This window comes from Hakea prostrata, chromosome 4, assembly GCF_041222555.1.
Source record: "Hakea prostrata isolate BN-2017 chromosome 4, UWA_Hpros_2, whole genome shotgun sequence".
Classification (NCBI taxonomy): Eukaryota; Viridiplantae; Streptophyta; class Magnoliopsida; order Proteales; family Proteaceae; genus Hakea; species Hakea prostrata.
Genome location: NC_142603.1, coordinates 38,595,023 through 38,620,658, shown reverse-complemented (window position 1 = coordinate 38,620,658; position 25,636 = coordinate 38,595,023). Strand labels below are relative to the sequence as shown.

Below are 25,636 nucleotides of genomic sequence, written 5' to 3'. Positions count from 1 at the left end.
TCCACTCGGGAGGACTATCGATAGTGTTAAAATATGCTTGGTCCTCAAATGAGGTGTAAAATTATGACCGAGCTCATTCCCAGGTGATGGTATGTAGAAGTACGCTTAGTCCTCAAGTGAGGCGTGAAAATATGACCGGGTTCATTCCTGGGTGATGGTACGTAGAAGTACGCTTAGTCCTCAAGTGAGGCGCGAAAATATGACCAGTTCATTCCGGGTGCAAAGGACCTGTGGCAGGGCCAGCAGGGGTTTTTATTACTGGACGTATGGTTCATACAATTATTGGTAGAATTTTCCTCAAGTTGGCAGAGTTCCACGACCGGTCAATTGGTTTTCTTGTCCCGGTTCCTTTATGTGGTATGCTCCCAGCTTTGTTTCCTTGTCTACAATGTAAGGGTCTTCCTAGGTCGGGCTTAGTGTTCCTTGGTTCCTTGGATTTGAAGTGTCACATCCACCCAGCCGGTACCCTACCTGGCATACCCGAGTGTGTGATCCATAACCCCGAAGACCAAGTATCGAGGTAATTAGCCTCCCACATAGACAGTAACATAATCATGAACAATAATAATCAATGTGCAAAAGATAAACCAAAGATCCAAATAAGGAAAGGATAAATCATATATAATCAGAGTACGAAAGATAATCAGAATGTCAAATCAATAAAGTAAAGTGAGGCGGAATCCCACTCTACAACCAGCGGAAAAGTAGTACTAAAAGAAAAGGAAAAGGAATGAAAACTAATCCCAATAGCAGGTACAATAAGTAACTAAATTGTTCTCAATCTTATAGACGACATCTCTATAAGTATAAATCTCAAAAATGGCGCAAGGGCGCTTCCACTCTATGGTTGGACTAAGCATCGTACGCAGCATAATCACCCGCGGAATCTTCAGTGTAATTGTCATAACCGCAATCACCTTCCTGGAGATATGCCTCTTCTCCTTGCGCTTCTTCATATGAGCAGTCATGATACTCAAAACCTATAGAGTAGTCTAACAAAACATTGTACAAAAGGAATGAGTTTCAAAGAAACTCAGTAAGGCAGTTAATCCATAACAACATAAATGGCAGGATTTCAAAGTAAGTAAAATGCTATATGATATGAAGCACATGATGCAATATGATTCTAACTCTATGTATGTTGGTCTCTATTGGCAGACATGCTTTAAGTCATAGCACCATACTTCTTTAGGAAGGTCTCATCACACAACGCCTTTTGGTAGTAGGTCCGGCATCCCTCGGGACATTCCATGGCTGGGGGTATAGGTCACCACTCTCTCACATCACCATTGGTCTAAGTACCGGCGCATGTCAGGGTCAAAGCCTAGCCAAATGCATGTCTCCTACTCAGTTACATCAAGTCAGATCCAGATATGTCCATTCCTCACCCCTGGCGATCCTTCCAGGTATCCTTCACACTAGAGTCCTCATAGTCCCTAACTACAGACTCATTAACCCTATAGCTCATCCACATATGGTAAACAGGAAGCTCTCACGTCCTCTCACGGGTTGGTTACCGGTCTTGAGCGCCCGTGAGCCCAAGTCTAACCATACGCAACCCTACCGATAAATGGTTCCCACAGTGTGATTCCTGTCCTCTCACGGATTGGTTACCGGTCTTGAGTGCCCATGAATCCCCATTGCTATCACGGGTCATTCGGTCTCAATACCCCTCCGATTAGGGTCTGACATAACGGGACATCTTAGCCAAACACTACTAGACAGTCCTAAATATGTCATCCAACAGTTTAGGAAGGTGTCCAAAGGGCATCTCCGGAAACATCCCATAATATTCCCGTAGTAGTCCAAGGATAAAAGTGTCAAAAGGACACCTCCCCTTTCCAAACCATACTTAATCATATACAAACATAAATCCATAACATCACATATATAGTAACTTCATATATGGAAAGAAATCAATAACAACATATATCTTGCGTATAATTAATAAGTAAATCATACATGAATCATAAACAAGTAATGCTACTGAAATCAAGATAGTACAACAGTAGTATAACATTGTAAGAATCTAGTTAAAGAAATAAACTACAAGATTCAAATATAGAAACTAAGATATGCAATCTATGTAGTTAAGGAAGTAACCATCCTTACCTTTTATAACTCACAAAGGAATCTTAAGAAATCAAGTAAGATCTTGACAAAACTTGAGAAGAAGGTCCTAAACAAGTGTATACAAAATATTAGGAAAGATACCTAGAAGGAAAGATATCAAAACATCCAAAACAGACCAAATATGGAGTTGATGTACTCATTGGTCGATTGACTTGGTCTACTGCCTCAGTCGACCAACCGAGACAGTGGCCTTCAAAAATCAGAGTTTTGAGAATAAAGAACCGAATTTGGTGGTTCAAAATGGTACTAAACAAGGGGTAAATTACAATGGCTTCATCCTAGTATATAGAGAACTTCAAAACACTAATCGAATCAAGTTTTCAAGTTATAAATTAGGAAACAAAAGTTACCATAATTAGATCAATCATGGTTCTAGAAGAAAGAATATGGTATGATCAAGGAGAAAGAACTAGAGAATGATAGGTTACAAATCTTGTAAAGAAAACACAGCGATTGACTACTAATATGATCAATAAAATAGATCTAAGAAGATCATAATTTAAATCAAAAGATGAACGAAGATAAGATCATGATTTAGATCATGATTCCTTCAAAAGCTTGCAATGATCATGATTAAGATCATTGCTTTAGCCATTAATCCTTAGGAAATCATGAGAGATAAGTAAAGAGATGTTTGCAATAGAGAATGTAGCATCTTCTCTACTGTCTCAACCCAAAAAGGAAAGAAAATCAAAGATGAAGAAGAAGAAGAGAGTGTAGACATACCTTTTGATGCAAGAGGAAGAAGATTACTTGAGTTCTTGCGAGGGATCAACCAAGGATGCAAGGAAGTTGTCTTGCAAAGGTCTCTGGTACGTTCCAAAGATTTTGGAGGCAGCAAATACGAAGTAGACTCGAGATTGAACTTAAATAGAGCAAGCAAGACCTAATTAGCAAAAACAGAACCCATTGGTCGATTGGATTGGTCGACTGGTCCAGTCGAACAATGAGTTGACCAATCGGAACAGCAAGACCAAAACAGGGAAATGAAGGCTCAGATCAAATCCAAATATCAAGGGGTTTTGGACACACACCAAGTGACTTACCTAGTAGGTGAGCACTCCAAGTCCATCAACTAATCCGATCTTCATCAGGATACAGTTTCCATAAATGGAACACTGACATCAACACTCATGGATTCAAAGCCAGTCACCAAGTCTTCCACTAGGATGGCCCATAGCTGACTTCTTGCTTTACTTCGGATTGTTGGACCTACAAACAACAGGGTTTCCGGATCAAGGTTAGGGTTGGGTTTCACATTCCCCCCCCCCCCCCTTAAAGAAATTTCGAGCGAATGTTGCTCAGAGATTATCCAAAAAATGTTTGTGTGTTTACTTAAGGATTGGAACCTTATTATATAATGTGTGGTTACCTTTCTTGGAGCTGATTGAGTCCCGCATACCTACTAGTGCAACTATGTGGATCCCTGATTAGGAATTTCTATCTATGTCATGTCCTTTTTTGCCTTAGCGTGAATGGGGCAGGACGAGTGATATGCTGACCTTGTCTACGTGTGTGTCCACACGTGTACATCTCATTCGTAACACTACCCAAGATGACCTTCCCAATTACAACAAAAACATTTATGTTTCCCATCTTCATAAACCACCTTTTGCCAAAAAAAAAAACACTCTTCAAACTTGGTTCAAGATGTTGGATTTGAACTTCGTGTATGCGTTCAACATCAAACTCTAACTCTTCCAAAACTTTAGCATGGTGGCTAATGGATTCTTCTATCAAGAAAGATCATAGCAATCGAAAGACAACTTTCTCATGCCAATACTCAAGAGGCGAGTCAGAAAAGTGAAGCCACACGAGCTTGGCCGTCAGTTGTGGAGAATGAATATTAAAATCTGGACGCCATCTTTGAAGTTAAGTGGACCAATTAGTTACCAACCTTCCACAATCCCTTGCCCTACACCTCTGACAAATCATGCTCCTAGCGGAATTGAAAGATGACAAAACCTTTCCCCAAAGAGAGTAAGATCACCCCTTGATTCAACTTCTAGGATATTCTTGTGAGATCTCACAGCACATCCATGGTGGTAAATTGAAAATTCACTCAACCATCAAGGAGAAGAGAAACTTGTTCCATTGTAGTTCATACATAGTTTTGCTGCAGGATCACGATCCTACAAAACGAACCAGCCTACATAGGAGAATGAAGAGAGTCAATCTCAGGCATTTTCTAACTCCCCACCATCCCTGCATAGGATTTCCCTCCTACAGCCTATTTAAGGGGCTTCAAACGCTAGAATACAAATTCCCTAGGCACCCCCAAATTCTCTAGAGCTTCTCTCTCCTATGTAAGGACTCGACAATTCAAGACCAAGACACCGTATTCCTCCCTCCCCACAGTCTTAGCAATTAAAGAAAATTTTTTGGATTGGGTCCTATACTAAGCCATTTTAGTTAATTGTTAAATTAGGTTAGGGTTTTACACTTTTCACTAATATACAATATAAGAACTTGAGGCCTTCGTCCACTAATGCCCTGGTAGGCATTCAAACTCTTCACCTTTGAAACCGAATGTTGTTAATACACCTCACCACCGGTATCAAAGGGATAGGCAAGATTATTCATAAATTACATTTGTTGTTCTAATTCTTTCTTCTTCTGCAACTATGTTAGGTCACTTATTCTTACCAAGTTTTGTTATTATATGGGGAAGACTAAAACATCCATTTTAAATGCATATCCCATTTTTGCATAGCAAGGTTATAAAGATCCATGAGAAGCGACTATGCATATTCTATGTGCCAATACCATTTTGCTAATATGCCCATGGATATTTTCAAGTCTATGCTGGAAAATAGATTTCAGTGGAATGCGAAAAAGAACATGGAGAGTCGAAACGTAACCAGAAAATACAACCCTAATCGAAATGCATACATTTGTCTTATACACCATGAGGATGGTGAGAAGACATATATTTTACATCCACAGAGGGGCTCTTTCTCTCAAAACTGATTTATATGATGGTGAAAGAGGTTATAGTTCATCTAGATCAACAATTCGACTCCTCTCAATGCAAATCATTTTCATGGAAGTTTGGGCATGAAAACTTTATTCTCATTACATTTGTAAGTAAACTAGCCTCCCAAAATTTGCCTCCCATAACCATGCAATCTGACTTGAAAATTCAAAATTGATTCCTGAAGTGGCAACTTAAATTTGAACCCATACCACCCACCATGTGGGAGGTCATTCTGATCTGAAAAATATGTGGCTTAGGTTCTTCATGAAAAATATACGTTCTTAATTGGACAAAACGTTTAAAGCATCAACTTTTTCGTTGATGTCTCTTCATTTCAGATAATTCTACCAAAAAAAAAAAAAAAAAAAAAAAGTCATGCAAAAACAAGTACGAGTTCAATGGTTTAAAGTTATCCTCCACAAAATATATGGCCTAAGTACTCTTATTAAAGGGAAGAGTTACCTCCATCATCAGAGAATCTCTTTCATGTGGTAACAAATCAGGTGAACCTGAGCTTCCTAACTGAATATAATGTTTAGGCCTATTGGATAGACTCTGTGACAAAATAAGGCTTGTATTTTGCCAAAACTGAGAATTTATAGGTTACGATAGCCATTTTAGAAGTTTATTATTTTTGGATAATTATTGATGCCTTCTTGTACCATAGCCCAATTCTTACATTATCCCCTGTACTTTTTGAAACTACTAGTCCAACCTTAGACTTCACCTGTAATAATTGTTGCCCCTTTTGTTAAACCTCATTAGTTTAATTTATGACATGACACCTTTGCATTTTCCAGAAACCCCAAAGATAATCCTGAGGTTTGTTGTTACTCATTGATCTCATTAGGATCCGACTTTTGAAATCTAAAATGACAAGAATGTTAGTTAAAATGGGTATTTCATATGATTTCTCTAAATGAGGATAGTATCAAGTTTTGCAATTTAAATTTTTTTTTTTTAGGTTACATTTGCAATTAATTTTAACAAAGGGAAAATTGGACATTACACATCCAACCTTAACAATCTCCTTACACCATTATAGGTGATGGGAGCAACATTACTAAATAATAGGATTCACTTAGTTACAAGGGGGTATTAGTAATTATCCCTTTTCCTCTTCGAGCTTGATGACAAAAATAATAATAATTATAATAAAATTCTATATAAATCAAACATCCCTCTCCATGTAACAAGCAAATCATTCTCATTTTGTTCTTTGTTTGAGTTCCACCATGATATATCCAATTCAACTGGTTGGACTTCTCACATTAGCATACTTCACTGTAAGACATACAATGTTTTTCCATCATCTTTCATTTTAATGCGGTTATGATATGTTCTTATTTGTTTGCAATTTTTCTCCATGAAACTGCAGCATTCTCTAGCTAAAAATGCTTTTTCACACTACTGGGAGGAGCATATTGGTATTCTAGAACCTCCAAATTGGTTTGCTGCAAAAGCTTCTCCATTAAGCCTCTATCAAGCAGAAGTGTTTAAAAAACTTATTGAAAAGAAGGAACTATCCGTCCACTTGGAAACATTTTGTAAGCAAGCTAACATTGCTTGTGCTACAAATGCAATCAAGAAGAAGACAACCAATGATGCAAACCTGCCACCAATAGTCCCATGGAATGATGCTAAATTGAAATATGATGGCCAAGTTCCAAAAGAAACACCATTGCAAGTTGCTAGCCAAGGTGGATTGTTATTTTTCCGTGAGTCAATGGTGAAAGAGGGACATTCCATGCTTATCCCTGACCTAAGGGATCCATTGTCATACAAAGCATTCTTACCACGATCTCTAGCGTTGAAAATCCCATTCTCCTTTGCCCGGATCAATGAATTGAAAAAGATTTTTGGTTTGGTTGATGAATCATACATGGATGAGTATATTCAAGATACAATCAAGACATGTGAGAAGAACCCCATTCTAGGAGAGCAATGCATATGTGCAACTTCTGTTGAGGATCTTATAGATTTTGTTGTCCAGAGATTAGGGCACCATGTAAACTTATGGAGTACTGAAAGCATCGAAGGATCTTACGAGAATGTCACAGTTGGAACTGTGAAACTCATACATGGAAACCTCACTGAACCACCAGCCTTATGTCATAGTCAACCATTCCCATTTCAGGTCTACTATTGTCATATTATAGAGAAACTAAAAGTGTATGGAATTGTTATACATGCTCAGAAGAAAGTGAATCATGCAATCATGGTATGCCACTTTGACACATCAACTTGGAATCCAAACCATCTTGCTTTTAAACTTTTAGGTTTTGGCCCAGGCCTAATAGAAGTTTGTCATTGGATAAACGAAAATGAACTGGTGTGGACAAAAACTCTAGGTTGAGTAGCATATGACTAAGTAATTATCTTCTACTTCTCTTGTTTCTGTTACATGTTACTAGAAACACTACTTTAACAATAAATAAGGACCCTTTTGTTTTCTTCTTCTTCTTCCTTTATTATTATTATTATTATTATTTGTTATGACTTTGAAGTTCCAAAAGAATTTTGTTCTCAAGAAACTAGTTTGAAGTTAGTTATCTAACAAAGTAGTTCTAACTAGCAGGCAGTTTGTCTTGTATTCTCTTTTATATTATGACAAATTCTCTCCCAAAAAAGATATGAAGAAGTCTGGGAATTTTAGCTGAGGGCGCAGGTGTTTGAGTTTCAACATGGTATCAAAGTAGATTTCGGAGGTACTTGACCTATGGAGTGATTGACTATGCCATCCGTTCTTCCATGTTAGTTTGAATCACAATTAGTTGTATTCTATCTTCTTCTTCTTTTTATTTATTATTTATTTATTATTATTAATTTTTTGGTAGCTGGCGAGTTTGTATTAGGGGGGGGAGATATTACTAATATAGGTGCCGCCAGATGGATGCAAACCCGAGACTTCCCCATGAAAATCTGGGCTTTTAACCCCTCAACTAACCCACCATTGGCTTCTATCTAATGTTGCAAAAGTAAATCTACAGAAGCTGTTGGAGATTGGATCTGGTTCTTTTGTTCTTGTTCTTGGTCTTGGTCGCTCTCTACTTCAAGATCAAAGTTAGTTTGCATCTCCTTGCCACCCAATTGTGAAAGTAAAAGATCAATTGTTGCCATCGATATCTCTATTTTTCCATTGCTGCCATCTGTTGATCTGTTGCTAATTTATAAGGGGCGAAAAAAAAAAAGGACTTCACTATGTTCAAGTTTCTGCTTTCAACCTGAAAATGGGTCAGGTGAGGCCAAGTCATTTTTTGCCTCCATAGATTTGAAGATTGGGACGGACAAAAAGAGAAAGAACATATGAGAAAAAGTCACCAACAGGAACATTTCTGCATGTAGGGTGAATTTGAGTCTCTATTGAAAAGAGATAAAAAGGAAAAATGAAGGTGGCTAATAGGGATTTTTCTCCCTGTCGAACATGTTTGAGGTTTTGTTTAAGAAAAGAAAAGAGAAAACAAGTGATGTTCAAATGCCTACGGTGGGCTTAAGCTAATTGACCTCTAAGTTTATTAGTGATCTGAAGTTTTGAAGTCGACCATCTCCACTGCGAGTGCTATATTCAAAATTTGTTGGGTAGAAGAAATATAACAGCATCAAAGAAGCATTGATCCTTTTAATGTTGCTTTATGCATGGGCATCATACTTCTTGGGATACTCTTTTGAAGTGTGAATCATAGTTGAAGCATTGTTCCTTTTAATGTTGCTTTATACATTGGCATCATACTTCTTAGGATACTCTTTTGAAGTGTGAGTCATATTTTAAATAGTGTCCCTCCTTAAATATAATGGCTCAATCTACCTCTCCCATTGGAACTACTTGTGATTTTTGGAAAGTGGTTCACTCTGGTAGTGTTATTGCTCTCAATGCTTTTCCCACAATTGATGGCATTTGCAGCACTGCTCATGGGTTGTCTTTTCGTAGACTGATCCCCACTCGCCATTACTATTGCTAATGGAACTTAAATTTCCGTCTAAGAAATTGGTACTAATAAAATATTTTTGTAATGTGTGATGTGTTACTTGTATTTGCCTTATCATCCAATTTGCTGTCTATTTGCAAACTTTCAAAAGAATTTAATCGCATAGTTGTTTTCTCCCCCCCCCCCCCCCCCAAACCGGCCACTAAGGTTGTGTGCATGGACAACAACATAGGACTATTTTTATTTTTTTTGTTGTTGTTTACTCTAGTGTTTTAGTTGAGTAGAAACCTGTCTATGAGGATAAATGAAATCATAATTTCTGTCTAGCATAAACTTTAGAAAAGAGCAAACATTATGATTATACATATCATTGGGTCTTTATGTCAACTCATGTTTTGTTTTGATCCTTTAATTAATCATGAGCACATAGCCTTGATACTTAGTGATTTTGCTTCTTTAGAGAAAGTTTATTTTAACTTAGTAATGTTTATGATTTCAACTGAATGCTAGAAGTTGTTTGATTGTCACTTGAGGCAAAATCCTATGCAATGCAATATTAGGGAGATGATTTAGGCCATCTTTGGACCGTTTGAGCCTTTCTAACCACATATACACATCGAGTATCCCTATTACACCCCTTTGATCTAAATTTAGCATTTTTTTCTTCTTTGTGATAATTGTTTTCATCTTTTTATCCTCACCCCCCCCCCCCCCCCAAACCCCAAATATATGAAGATTGAACTCAATTGTATGTGCTATGGATGTATTGAGCCTTAAATTTATCATTTATCATACCTTGACATTAGTCTTAATTACAAGCTTAATATGACCTATTGATCTTTGATGTTGTGTTGTTTACATTAGCGGAGAGTGACATGAAAAGCAAGCCTATGAAGTTCTTTAATGCCTTATCTAGAGATCATGGTTATTTTTTCTTCTTATAAACTGATCTAGACGGCTTTTGATTAAGTTTTTAAGGCTATTCACACACACACTGAAGGGTCTAAAGTGGAATATGGTTGATACTTTGATTTACAGTATGAATTTTTGTATGCATTTGTGGTTTTGCTTGGTTTATGGTTTGATGAAAATTTCCAAGGCACATGGTTTAGTATACTCACTTATCATTGGCGTTTTATTGGTCAGTTTAATTTGATTTTTGTTTTCTTTTGCTCGAGACTAGCAAAATGATAAGTTTGGGGATATTTGATGAGTGGATCTTATATCTACTAACTAATTGATTCTATTTCTCTAATTTTGGTGATTTTATATATTTCCTAACAAATTCTAATTAATATTTATTATTTGTGCTTGCAGAAAGTCAACCAAATCTACAGGGGTATTATTGGGAAACTTTGCAAAAAGAATCCTAAAGAACCAAGCCAGATTTTTTTCCATTCAAAAAAAGAAAAAAAAAAAAAAAGCCTTTTTATCAAGTTAGAATAGACACTCGAAGCTTCCTCAAGTTAAAAACGTGGAGACAAGGATTCTATGCATGCTTAAGGGTTTTATTTCCTTTTTGGGACTAGAACAAAGGAGAAAGAGGGAAAATCCCTGTTTTTGAGTATCTCGGTCCAATTTTGATCAAGTTTTTCATTGGTCATCCAGTGTCCAATCAAGCTGATTTTTGGACAGGAGCTTCAAAACTTCTTAATAATCAAATATAACCGTGGGATTGTGCATTTGAGCTCTCGAAGTCAGTTTGATTTGCACGCCAAATCTTTCCTTGGTTGGGTCAGATTAGGAAATTAGAATTATACCAAATTGAGTCAAGAATAAAAGAAAAAGAACAACACCAGCTTGAGGACGTTTTTATTAGTGGAGAGAACGAATTTTGGAGACATTTGTTGGCTTTGGAGACTTGTGAAGAAGACTTGGAGCTTGTGAATAAGTTTTTCTTCATCTTCTTTGAATGTTCTCTAACTCTTTTGTTATGTTTTTCAGTTTCTAGAATGAACTAATTTAATTTTTCTAGGGATTAGATGTAGCCTGACTTTGAAATTTTGCTCTTGAATTCATATTTATATTGTTTTCATTGATTGAGTTTTTACTTTGGTTCTTAATACTTTTGATTAATTGGCCACTAATCAATTGATTCGTTAATCATAAAGAACTAATAGGGGATTTATGTGTTTAGTTTGTTGGAGTAAATGCCATGAATTACATGTAGGATAGAAATATACTTATGTGATTTGTGTAGTTGTTACATAGGAATCCATAGAATTTAATGCATGATCTCTTAGTTGTTTTAATTTGCATAGAGATATAGTGGATTAACAATTGAGAGAATTTCTATTAGTACTTGAGAGAGACTAGTAGATAGGGAAGGAAATCTCGACTATCAATCATTAAATATTTCAGATTATAAAGATGGATCAAAAGTGGGAAGGATTATTTATGGTGAAATTTGAGCCCTAGATTTTTAGCTATTAATAGATCTCAAATTTAAATTTGAAAACTAGTCTAGGATAATTCTCTTCTTATTATTTGTTCGAATAAAATTGATATAATTAGTTTGGTATTTCCTCTATAGTCCTCAAGGGAACAATTCTTTCATCATAACATTACTTGTTACGACCAGCGTACACTAGCATTGTTATTTTTCACAACAATTGGTTGTGCTATGCAACCTATGTCTAAGGAGATAATAATTGTTCTTCCTTGATTATTTGTGCTTGTGATATGTCTCATATAAGTAAGAGTCCTTGTGTCACACCCCACCTGACAGTACCAGGCCAACCTATCTACCCATGGATGTGATCCACAAACAGAAGATCATCGATTACGATCCACAATCAAAATAATCAAAAAAATACCATAGTCATGAGAAAAAGTGTGTGTGTGTGTGTGTGTGTGTGTGTGTATATATATATAAGGTGTGTGTATGCTAACATAGAAGGAAATGAAAAGGTTAAAAGTGTTCACTAGACAACTAGACGACTAGACGACGTTCTTTCTTACATATTATCTCTTAAGTCTCGAAAATAAATAATCATCCTACAAAATCTATTGAGTTCCATGGGAATACTCTACACATGCAGAGGAACTATCGTGTGGCTCCAAGTTGTCCACTGACAGGTGTCTCATATGTGTCCGTCGGGGCAAAGAATTCTTGCGTGGTTGAGCCATCGTAACCTGCAAGCAATTCTGAAAATATTTTTTCAATGAGAGTGATCCAAAGAACTTGCAATGTAAACATATCACACATAAATAATATATGCCAAGGTACGAAATGCAATGAAATCCTATGATGCATCTAGTATGCTAACCATGCAAGTTTCTATCTAGTTGGCACCCATTAAGTAACCACAAGTCCCCTCTAGGTAGGTCCAGAGGATGACATTATAAGCTGGAATCTCCCGAACAACTAAAGAGTTTACTCGGATAGTAGTTGGGGAAATTTCCCACCGTGAGGTCCAGTTGTACTGATCCTTCCACAATTGTTGATGATCCAGCAAATGCATATAAATGGGTAGAGGATGATTTCATCAAGTCTTCCACCAATTTCAGCTTCTGGTGGGCCTCATATGACAAAAGATCTATTGATGATCCTGTATCAATCAATACTCTATGTACTTCCCAATGACCGATTTTAACTTTGATCACAATTGTGTCATCGTGAGGAGTGCACACACCTCTTTCATCTTCTTCATTGAATGTGATGCTTTTGTCCACATTTGATCTTTTTTTCTTCTGCACTTCTCTAGATCCCACAAACCTGGATTTGGCTTTTAGTCTTCTGAGGGATTCGGGCTCTAGGCCCCCGAATATGGTGACATTGGAGATTGGGCAACCTCCTTTCCTCTTTTTGACTGGGGAGCTTCGGCTTGACGATCCCTGCTTTTGGAACGCTCCTTCTCTTTTCAGGAGTTGCTCTTCTTTCCCGATCATCACTTTGTCCTTCTATGAATTTGGACAAGTGCCCCTTGGATATTGGCCTCTCAATATCTGCCTTCGAAGATGACATTCATTCGTATAATATCCGTAATCCTTGTGGAAATGACAATATTTTTCCATATTTCGCTCTCCAAATTTGGCAATCGTCTTTGGCGGCCATTTCAAGATATCTTGATCTTTGATTAGCATCAAAATTTCCGACTATGGGGTATTCAATGGTGTATATTTTGCATGGTTGGGTGATCTCTGCCTCCATCCCGAACGAGGTTTTCGACCCCAATCATCATTGTTTGGCACCTTCAATCCTTGGCCTTTCTCAAGTACCTTTTGGTCTTTGTTAGAAGCCTTGATTTCTCCTTGCCGAGTGTCAAGGATCTTAGTCAGTTCAACTTGCTTTTGGCATGACCTTTGTACGAGTTCGGGATAGGTGGCTGGCATATCTTGGAGCAACACCTCCAAGAGTTTTTTGTTGGTGAGGCCCATGAAAAGAGCAGTCTTGGTTACTCGTTCATCCAAGTTCTTGATCTCCATTGTAGCTTTGTTGAACCTCTACAAGTAATCTCAAATCGACTCGTTCCTTCCTTGCTTTACAATGAACAATGTCTCCTCGGTTTTCTTGGTCTGTATTCCACTTTGGAAATGACCGATGAACTTTTGAGCCAATTCTTTAAAACCACTTTTGTGCTACTCTAGTGAGTGATGACCCAAATATGCTTCACATTATTTCGTTCGAATTACCAACAACAACCATGGTCTGTAGGTAGTAACTTACATGGGCAATTGGATCTCCCAAACCGTCGAAAGGGGAGAACATTGGGAGTTTGAAATTATGGGGGAACTCGTACCTAGCAATGGTGTTAACAAATGGTGTCTTCTTGATGATGGAGTCCTTCCTCTTGTGAGTTGCCCCAATTTCTGATTGATATCCTCCAGCTCTTGATCAATGTGTACCACCCGAGTATCGTCCGACCAAATGTTGTCTCTACTCGAACGTTGAGAGGTTGGGGCATTTGTGCATACCCCTCGTTCTCGTCTGGTGAGAGTCCCAATTTGGCTTTCCCACGCCGAACCATAGTCACATTCGTTTCTTCTGGGTAACTCCCCAACTCTTCTAGCTCATAATCATCCTTCCTGATCTCGGGGATTCTGCCTGAGATTCTGGCCCTCGGTTTACTGCTTATGTCTTTGGGGAGAATGTCCTCGAACTGGGGAAAGTCGTAACCCTGTTCTTCGCGTTCGATCCTCGGCCTCCTCTCAATCATGAAGATTGAGATCTCTAGGGAGCTCCTAGCCATTGTACGAAGCATTTGTTCCATCTCCAGAAATTGAATCTGCATTTGATTCATTTTTTCTTGAAGGTTGTTTGGTTGTTTACCTCCAACCAGCCATTCACCTGCATGGACTTCTTCATTATGAGCATGACTTCCTTCAGGAGGATCGTCTCCTACTGGAGGTGGATCTCCTCCCCAAGGAGGAGGTGGAAGAACGCCTTGGTTCCTTAAAGTTGTTGTCTGGTAACCATGGCTTTTTGAAGCTTTTCCCATAGACAACGCCAAATGATGCTTCCAAAATTTGCTTAGCCTTGAGATCCTTGAGGAATCACTTGCAAAACAGTGTTAGACGTGGCCCGACTGTGAAACCTAGCCCTAACCTTGACCCGGAAACCCTGTTGTTTGTAGGTCCGACAACCCGAAGTAAGGCAAGAAGTCAGTTTTGGGCCATTTCAGTAGAAGACTTGGTGGCTGGATTGAAATCCATGAGTGTTGATGTCAGTGTTCCATTTATGGAAACTGCATCCTGTTGAAGATCAGATTAGTTGATGGACTTGGAGTGCTCTCTGTATTGGTTCAAAGGTATTTCTACCTACTAGATAAGTCACTTTAGGTGTGTGCAAAACCCCGTTATGTTTGGACTTGATCTGAGCCTTCAATTCCCTGTTTTGGTCTTGCTGTCTTGATTGGTCGACTCATTGGTCGACGGTTCAGGTCTTTGACCAATTGGTTCTGTTTTTGCTAATTAGGTCGTGGATACTCTATTTAAGTCTAAATCTTGGGATTACTCCGCCTCATCTGCCTCCTAAGCCTCTGGAACGAGTTAGAACTCCATTCTAATCAATTCCCTTGCATCCTTGGTTGATATCTCGCAAGAACTCAAGTAATCTTCATCCTCCTGCATCAAAGGTATGTCTATGCTCTCTTTTTCTTCTACATCTCTGAATTTCTTTTCTTTAATATTGTTCTTGATTGAGATCAAGAAGAAGATGCTGCATTCTTGCAACCATCTATTCCATGATCTCATTCTATTCTTTGAGATTTATGATCATTGTCATGATCTCAACCCTAGTCGAATTAACCCTTGAAACCCTAACCCTTGTATGATCTTTCTGGAAACCTTTGGTAACCTCCCATACGAGGGAAACCTCATGGGTAATATTTATGTTAATCTAAATTTGATCTTTCTATGGTTTTCTTGTTGTTATTGGCCAATCATTAATTCCCTTTCATCCTGTGATCACAACCTTTTCATGGGAGCCATAAAGGTTGAAACCCTAGTTTCTTGAGACAAATCAAGAACCCATATTTTGATCAGGTTAATATCCAATCAATGTGTTTTCTTTACAAGATTTGTAACTTATCATCCTCTAGTTCTTTATCCTTGATCATACCATGCTTTCTTCATGATCCATGATTAACCTAATTAGGGTAAACTTTTGGTTCCTAATTTGTAACTTGGAAACTTGATTCAATTAGTGGTTTGATGCCCTCTATATACTAGTATGCTGCCATTATAGTTTCCCCCTGATTTTGTACCCTTCTGAACCACCAAATTCGGTTTCATATTCAAAAAATTCTGATTCTTGAAGGCCACTGTCTCGGTTGGTCGACTCATTGGTCAACTGGGGCAGTAGACCAATCCAATCGACCAATGAGTACAGCAACCTCATTCTTGGTCTCTTTTGATTGTTTTGATATCTTTCCTTCTCGGTATCTTTCCTAACATGTTGTATACACTTGTTTAAGACTTTCTTCTCAGGTTTAGTCAAGGTCTTACTTGATTCCCTAAGATTCCTTTGCAAGTTTTAAGGTAAGGACAGTTATTCCTTAATTACATATATCGCATACTCTTTGGTTTCTACCTTATGAAACTATGAGTTTGTGTCTATATTTTGTACTCGATGTACTACCGAACTACAGAGCATTTCACTATGTCTTTCTATTATTTAAGCTTATATGAATTGCTATTTCTATATTGTTTAACGATTAGCTTATGCTTTTACATTCTCTTTTATATGATGAATTGTTGGTTGTGTATGACATGACTGATCTGAGAATGTGCTTGACTAGGTATGGTTTGAGATTGGGAAGTGTCCTTGACACTCTATCCTTGGACACGGAGGGAATAGTAGGGATGTTCTCCGAAGATGCCCATCGACGCTCCGAATCATTGGTTGTCATACCAGGGCTGTCAGCGGTGTTTGGCTAGGATGTCCCTGTTATATCAGACCCAAATTGGAAGGGTATTGAGACCGAACGACCCGTGGTAGCAATGTGATTCACGGGCACTCAAGACCGGTGAAATGATCCGTGAGAGGACGGGAATCATATTGTGGGGGCCATTTATCGGAGGGTTGCATATGGCTAAACTTGGGCTCATGGGCGCTCAAGACCGGTGAAATGACCCGTGAGAGTAGGGTTGATGAGTCCGTAGTCCGTGACTAATAGGACTCTAGTGGAAAGGATACCGGAAAGGATCGCCCGGGGCCAGGAATGGAAGTATCTGGACCTGAGTTGATGTAACTGAGTAGATGACTAGCATTGGGCTAGGCTTTACTCTGACATGCGCCAGTACTTAGACCAAATGGTGATGTGAGAGAGAGGTGACTTAACCCCCAGCCATGGATTGTCCCGAGGGATGCCGGACCCACTACCAACAGGAGCCGTATGCGTGACCTACCCAAAGAAGTATGGTGCTATGACTTAAAGCATGTCTGCCAATAGAGACCAGCATACATAGAGTTTAGATGCATACATACATTATGATAAACATGCATTTACCATTATTTATTTGATTTAATTCCCCATACTTATTTAATTAAAGAGAGCTAATTGAGTATTTTTGTGTATTTTTCAGGAATAAGGTGATTTTGGATATTAGAGATAATAGGGAGTAAAGTTGGCAAATATATTAGATATTGGTGGATTTTAAATCATGGCATTCAATCTTGCTGCCCAAGAAATCATGAAAAGTGAGATCTTAGCCAAATTGGAAACAGGTGGAGGTCTAAGGAAAAAAATTGGTAATAAATCTGAAAATCGGGTAAACAGACCTACCTTCAGTATTTTGGGCATATCTCTCTTGTACAATATTGGATTGCAGTGATTCAAGATGCTATGGAACGATATTGAAAATATCTACAACTTTCCGGTTTGAGTTTTTCCAAAATCCGAAAGAATAAATGTCAAATCGGCTGGTAAAGAGAGGGGATTCATTGTGTGCGGGAGACATAAAAGAGAAGCCAACCACATAAAAGAAGACGGTGAATGTAGCTCTCATCTCTCTCATTGCTAAAGAAGAAGACCACCTCTCTCTCTCTCTCTCTCTCTCTCTCTCTCTTCTCTCTCCCCCATGTTATCTATTTTCATGAACTGTAAAGAAACACTAGTTCTTCTTGGGATGTAGATGAACCATGCTATTCATTAATTTGATTGTTCTATCTCTTCTAGTTGATTGTGTTTGAGTTTGGCCAAAGATGTCTATAGCTCACGAACAAGCGTCCAAGCCCCGAAGGACGATAGTCTTCAAGATAGGGCATACCTAGGAAGACCATCCCTAATTTGCTTTGAAGTGTAGAGTTATATCGGTTAAAGAAAAGCATTGGGGATTCGAAATCCCAAAGATCTTCACATATTCATAGTTAACGTTTTTACATTAGTTAGTAGATTTAGTTTAAATTTAGTTTTATTGAATTCAATCAGTGACTAGCCTTAGTTCCCCAGTGACCCGACCGCCTAGATTAGTATAGGATTTATTGATTGTTAGCACACGATCACATATCGTCATATTGCATTGCACTTGTTATGTCGCCACATGTTATTATGTTGTTATGATAACACCTTAGAGTTTCTAAACTACCTTTGTACATTCTCTTGTTAGACTATTCTACAGAACCGACTACTATGAAGAACAATACAATGAAGCACAAGCCGATGAAGACACACGCAAGGTGTTGGCGACAATCAAGATTACTCGATGATCCCCAAGCGATCACCGACTACGATTAGAGGCAACATGGAATTGGAACATCTCAGTTGGATTGATGAAGTCCACTATTTTGAAGAATTCATCTATAGGATAGAAGACTCTTAAGTTTAGTTTATTTTTAATATTTCCTTTGATTTAGTTGTAACCTAGACACAACTACGTCGCGATTGTGGAGTGAGTTTCCGCCCACTTTGATACTCGGATATTTGGGTATCCGCACTCGATTATATTGTATTCATTTTGATTTGAATCTTTGTTTATAATATTTAAACCTTGATTAATCCTGTTTATGATTATGTTATTGTATATGTGGGAGGATGATTTCTTCGACACTTGATCTTCGGGGCTGTGGATCACACTCCTGGGTATGCCAGTTAGGGTACCGGCTGGGGGATGTGACACCGACCGTGGGGTCGGGAGGCCACCTCCGAAGGCTAAGTTAGTTATGGAATTGATCACAAAGCTCTAGCTAGTTGCAGAGCAAAAATTGAATACGATAGTGAGGGAAACGATTCAGATAACTCTGCTTTGTGTGACCCTTTAGTTTATATAGGGGGTTTACCTCTTGTTCTAGGTTGGTGGATTCGTTCATGATCAATCCTTCTTGGTGGCCATCCAATTGTAAGGTTTTACCCCTTTTCTCGGGGGTGAAAGCAGTTTCCTCTCAAGGCACAATCTTGCCCCTGCATCAGTGGTAGTTTCCATGTTTAACATGATTTTCCACTCCTTAGAGTAGCGGCAACCATCTTTAAGTCAATGACGTATCCCGAACGCTTCGGGGTCACGTCTATGTCTATAACTATAGAGTCAGTCATCCTCACGCAACTGATGGTTTAAACCAAGAACCGGTCCCAACCATGCCATGGCAGTTGCTAACCGGGATCTATGACCCAAAGGTGGTTGAGCCGTATTCGATTGGTGTCGAAGATTGAACTAAAGGTATCTCGGTTCGGTACAAATTTTTCCAACCGTGGTTCAGCCGGGTTCGGTAATATTTTATCCATATCACTATATGTCTGATCTTATTCACATACTATGCATCTGATTTTATTCGCATATTGTGTGTTTGATTGGTATACATACTATGTGCTAGATTGGCTTGCATGTCATGCCTTTGATTGACTCACATATTATGCTTCTGATTGACTTGCATACTATGCACCTAATTGATTTGCCTCTAATTGATTCACATACTATGCGACTGATTGGTTTAGATACTATGCGCTTGATTGATTCGCATACTATGCCCCTAATTGATTCACATACAATGCCCCGATTGATTTGCGTACTATTCCCTGATTGATTCACATAGCATGCTCTCCATTGATTCTTGGCATACCATGTGCTAGATTGATCTGCATATTTTGTGTATGATTACATATTTGTTTATGATTGCGTACCTACATGTGTTTTAGGATTTGGCTATGAGTTTGTAATTCAACGGATTTATTTATGTGATATTATTATTTTTCCATTTTAAATGGTTAAATGTAAATTTTAAATGTAAGATCAAAACAAAATAAAAGACAAAGTGCTGACGAGCACAACCCTTGTGGCTAGAGTAAAATGAAGCACATGGCCTTGTGCCCAAAGAATGAAACCACTTCGGTGGTAAGAGAAAGAGGCCACTTTTGCAATAAAGAGAGAAAACCCACTTTTGTGGTAAAAAGAAATGTACATCTTCTAGATTTTCCTAGGCTTAAGACTATAAATGCTAGAGATGCATAAATGAAAATATGTGAAAGGTTTTGAAAAGAGATATATTGCATATATTTTCCAATAACATGTATTTTTTGCAAAGGAAATGTTTTGTGTTGGCATATGTGACAGCTTTTATTTTGGCATATGTGATAGCTTTTATTTGCATGATATGTTCCTATTAGAATTCGGTAGTCCAGCTTATTTCAATGCAATGAGGATGTTTACACTTTTGAGGTTTTTGCATAAGATAGTAGAAATGTCATGTTTAGATGATACTGTAATATTGAAGACTATGGTTTTATATAATTATATTATAATAATTGCTATCAAATAATTTGAAGTTTGTACTTACCAACTCTTTTAATTTGCTAACACTATTGCATAGTAATAATGGTCTCCATTAGTTCTAAAATGAGGTAAAAAGAGAACAACTGCCATGTTTCCCAGTAGCACTTAGGTTCCATGGGCCCCACCTGACCCTAGTAAATGGGGGCATGACAAAAGTTTGTATCAGAACACAGTTTTAGGTTCTGTAGATTTGATTAACTGATGGCATAGGAATTAGGAATAAATCAAAAGGGAGGGACTAGATTGAGCTGAAGTCGATTGTTTTGATTTGAGGTTGATACAACTAATGTGAACAAGACCAAATTGAACCATATAAAAAGTGTATAAAGGATAGTTAAGATGGATTTGAATAAATGTAGAAAAATTGTATATGGTGATTGGAGTCTTTGACTATTAAATTGAAGTATATTGATGATTTTGAATCAAAGAAGGAATTGAGGTTCATGCATTAATAAATCTCTGTTTGGTGACTAGGAGATGGTTAATACAAGAAGGCTGAGATTTTTGTCTGAATTGGAAATATTTCGAAGTATGCTTTGTCAAGTATGCTAGAAGTATATGGTATGCTTGCATTTGCATTGTTTGATTCTAGATCGACTCATTCTTTTATATCTCAAGAACTTGTGATGAGACTAGATTGAACTCTAGATTGTTAAAACAACTAGTTGTGTGTGACTATGCCATCTAGTGGCATTATGGAGACTAGCGAGATGATAGAATCATGTGAGTTGGATTTTGGAGAAAGGAACTTAACTACAAACCTAATGATCCTGATCTAAAAGACTTTGACATCATCTTAGGGATGGATTGGCTACTTGTTGATCTTGTCAATCTTTTGTGCTTTGAGAGAATGATAGTGTTGAGACCCTCAATGAACTGGGATTAAACTCTTGGAAATGAAGTTAGATCCCCAACATCAAAGATGATTTTAGCTTTGCAGGCTAGGAAATTGTTAAGGCATGGTTGCCAAGGATGGCCTAGGGTGTGTTTTGATGCAATATGGGGAAGTGATAGCTTATGCTTCAAGACAATTGAAACCCCATGAACAAAATTACCCAACTCATGGTTTGGAGTTAGCTGTAGTTATTTTCTCCTTTAAGATATGGAAGAATTACCTTTATGGAGAAAAGTATGAGGTTTATATTAACTGCAAAAGTTTAAAATACATCTTCACTCAGAAAGAAACAAAACCTCGGTAATGTATTGCTACGTTTGGAGGTAAATTTATAAGCTCAAGCAGAGACCATAATCACCAGGTGATCTTTGCCTTGGATTGGGAATGGGGTGCCAAGGCTCTAATTTCTGAAGCTCAAGCCATTCGAAGAGGACTTTCTTTAGCACTCAACTTTCGGATCTCCCGTGTCCATGTTGAGAGTGATAATCAAGCTCTTGTGACTTCTATCACCAACTAATCGTCTCGCCACAAGTTGGAAAATCTCCCATTTAGTCCATGACATCCTCATGTTGGGCACATCTTTCTCTGAATGTTGATTTTCTTATGTGCTTTGAGAAGCAAACTTCGTAGCTGAAAAACTGGCTAAATCCACAGCTGTAACCCATGATTGGTTTGTCTATCATCATTCCTCCCCCCCCCCCCCTTTTTACCCTGGATTTTGCTTTTGATTCCTTAGATGTAAACTGCTCCATGGTTATCTTCCAAATCAATAAATTTACTTTTCCACCAAAAAATACAGTCATGGAGAATCCAAGAAGGTTGGCACATTGGTAAAGAAAAAATACAATACAGTCATCAACCATATGACTGAAAAATAGAGATTGTTAAGGTTTGCTTCTTGACAAAGAAATAATGCCAACAAATCATCAAATCCAGAACCAAATAAGTTAATTACACAAAAATAATTACAAATAGTGCAATGGTTGAAAAGGTTGTGGTTGATTGATGGGAGAAACAAAGGAATTCACAACAATGAGGTAAGACTGCCATGAAACCCTCCATGAATGCTATTGTAATGGTGATAAGGGATATGATCAAGAGATCTATTGGAGCAAGATAAGCAGGGAGCCTGGGAATTGAGGCAAGGATGAAGAGGATCAAAGACACAATTGATGTACACATAGCCAAATAATTGAAGACTATAAATATTTGGAAACGTTTCTTGTTTAGGAGTATAGGCTTTCCATCATTACTATGTATCCACTGGGGACTTAAAAATTTCTGCAAAGGTTGCACTAAATACTTTTCCGGAGATCTCCTCCAAATCGCTAGTATGGCTGAAATTGTGAGAGTCAATATGTAGGTTTCAGATCCAAGTGGTAGTATCAAGGCCCTTTGCTATTGTTCTTGAGAAATGATCCGGTCTTGGCCCATTCTTCCAAAGGAAGGTTTTATGGGATCCCTATATGCCAAAATTTTAATTTGTGATTCCAGCGAACGAATAATGATTGAGTCCTCCCCGCAAGCTCCAAAGCAATGGGAAGAGACCAGGGCTCTGATCGCATGCTTATTGAAGAATGAGCCGGTGACTCATAAGCAGTGGCTTGGTTAAGGGAACCCAACAAAGCTATAGCAAAAGCGAGCCTTCATAGGGCAATTGTCACTGCATATGGACCTAAACTTGGGTGATCTTTCCATGACCAAGATGAAGCTTGGGTATGACAATAAGAGACGCTATAAATTGGAGGTTCTTCACTATTTTCTTTTGCTCTTCTGTTTATGCCTCTTTTTCTTTTTATCTTGTTCATTTACTATTTGCTCCTTGTAAGGTCCTCCTATAATCAGCCAGGATTGAACATGGAGGGGGGCCGAATGTAAGTGGGCCAATGTGGGACCCACGAGGTTCCATCTCAGAATATATTATTATATTTTAATATAGAGTCGATATTAAAAATTAGGTAAATTAATAAAAAATTCGTGTGAGTGTGAGTGTGAGAGAAAAATGAATAATTTGAGAAAGAGAGAGGAAACCGAATGGAGAAGATTAGGAAAACCAAAGGCAACTACCAATATTGGAGACGGGATAAAAAAAGAGAAAAATAGGAAAAAAGAGGAAACAAGAGAGAATAAATAGAAATGAAAATAGGAGAGAAATATAAGGAGAAATTCATGGATCGTGAGTTAGTTTTTAATTAGAATTTAACATTTTAATCCTTAAAATTAGGGATTGAATGATAACCATTAGATAGAGATTATGAATGACATTTGTACCCATCATCTTTATCTTAAATTTTTACTTTTAATTTTTGGAGGGGGCCAAATAGTGGTATTTCACATTTAAAGATAGAGAAATAAGGAAAAAAACAACAATATTTCCAATTTCAAAACGGGGGGCCATGGCCCCCTCCGGTCCCAACGTGGCTCCGCCACTGCCTATAATCCATTCTTCTTCTCTTCTGACTACTCTTTGTTGTTTTTGAAGATGAGGAAGATTCCTCATCCAGAAGGCAAGGTGCCTGAAAGTTTTAAATTGTGACATCTAGTACTGTAGAACGTGCTGCAACATCTACTAAGGAAAACTTTTACAAGTAATTACTTAACAAATCAATTTGCATGCGTGGGAAGCAAAGGGAAGGGAGTTGAAATTATTTTAAATAAAGAAAGAAAATTTTGTAATCATGACCCCATGTAATTTTATAAGGTATATAAATTTCATACCATATTTAGTAAAAATAATCTTTATTTATTTGTTAAAATCGAGGAACTAGGTACAAATAAAGTGAAAATTGATGACCAAATATGGAAAGATTTGGAGTTAGTCATTTAGTTGTGTAAAATAATAAATACAAATGATACTGAAAGTTTTTATTTTAAGTATGAGAATTTTCCTTTCCTTAAATTCCCCTTGCAACCAAACAAACCAACAGAGAACAATTATTAGATTTTTATTAAAAATCTCACCTTTTTAGTAGGGTTGACTTCACGAATTGGGTCGACCCGACTATTGTTGTTCGTTGCATTTATGCCAACTATAGGTTCTCTTCCATATGAAACAAAATAGTCCACAACCCTAAAAAAGCCTTGTTTGGCTACAATGTGGAGTGGAGTGTTCCCATCTTCATCTACTTGATTCACAAGTTCCTTAAACTCTAATTTCTTGATGATAAATTGGATTTACTCATCACGGTGAAATGTAGAACAGTGCGATGCTTCATCTTGTCTAGGAACTACAAGGAATCTAGACATCTTTTGATGAGCTCTTGAAATCCACTAGTGGTTGACTTAAGAGCACCGATATGAAGTGCTGAGAGACCTTCTGTATTCCATTGATACACAACAAAAGTATCGCTACTAAGCAAGAATATCGCTATTTTTTGGCCTTCTTTGGATGCCATTGCATAGTGAAGAGTGGTCCTTCCATTTTCATCTATGCTATAAAATAGGTCTCTTTTCTTTTCTATGAGTGCTTCCACTACATCTGACATTTATTTTTTTGAAGATAGAGAAAGAAATTAAACCTAACATCGAGGAGTAATCAATTTTAATTTGTTGCTAACCAAGAAGAAAGAACAATACCTAGCCTCTCCTTAACGACAGCCACATGAAAGTCGTTTGACCTTCCGATCCATTGTGAGCTATAGATGTCCCAAGATTTTGTTGATAATATCCAAACGCCCATCTCTAGCAGCCAGGTAAGTGAAGACTCCCCACCATCTTTATTAGCATCATAGCTAGGATGCCCCAAATGAGGGTCTGCCTCAATTAGAGCCTCCACTATCTTAACATCATTTTTTCAAACAACTTCATGGAGAGTTGTGTTCTTGTTATTGTTTCTCATCCTAATTGTCCCATAAGAAAGTGAAATATTTGTAGCTTCAAGGTCATGGTCATTGGACACACAACCCCAAGGCCTATTTTTTTCAACGAGAAATTTAGCTATGGAGTTGTTGCTTTGCCTGATGGCTACATGAAGGACAATATTCACCTACCAAGTTCACTTGTTTGAGAAGCGATAGGTCTCAGCTGTATTTGATGTTGCCTTCAAAACTTGTATTGTGTGTGAGAAGTGCAGAATACACTTCGTCAACGAAGTCTAAGTGATCAAGCCTCAGAGATGTGAAGTGTGTTGGGAATGGATGCACAATTATGAAGAAGAAAAACAACCATATTAAAAATTTACATGGAAAATCACGGCTGTTGTCAAATGACAACCAGAAAAAATATCACCACATAGAAAAATTTTCACAATCACATAGATAACACTCTCTCACATTCCACATCCCTACTACACACATTTTAGCATACATGACTTACACCTTACATCTCCAAAACAAATAGAAGAAACAAAGGAATTTAACCAAAGTCAAATACAATGCTTAACATGTATTTATATGGATTTGCATTAATAAAACCAAAGGCTTGGACCTCCTTATATATAGGTTTCATCCTTGCTTTCTTTTTCTACTTGTCTGATGTGGGACAAAAACTTTTCCTTAT

The 25,636-nt window shown here is 37.8% G+C and overlaps 1 protein-coding gene across 1 annotated transcript; it reads left to right on the top strand.

Moving 5' to 3' along the window:
* The first annotated feature begins 6,476 nt into the window (after positions 1–6,476).
* LOC149018825 (polygalacturonase-1 non-catalytic subunit beta-like) lies at positions 6,477–7,466 on the top strand. The gene has a single exon (XM_089153979.1). The coding sequence runs from the start codon at positions 6,477–6,479 to the stop codon at positions 7,464–7,466; it is 990 nt and encodes a 329-aa protein (XP_089010105.1).
* Positions 7,467–25,636: the final 18,170 nt, after the last annotated feature.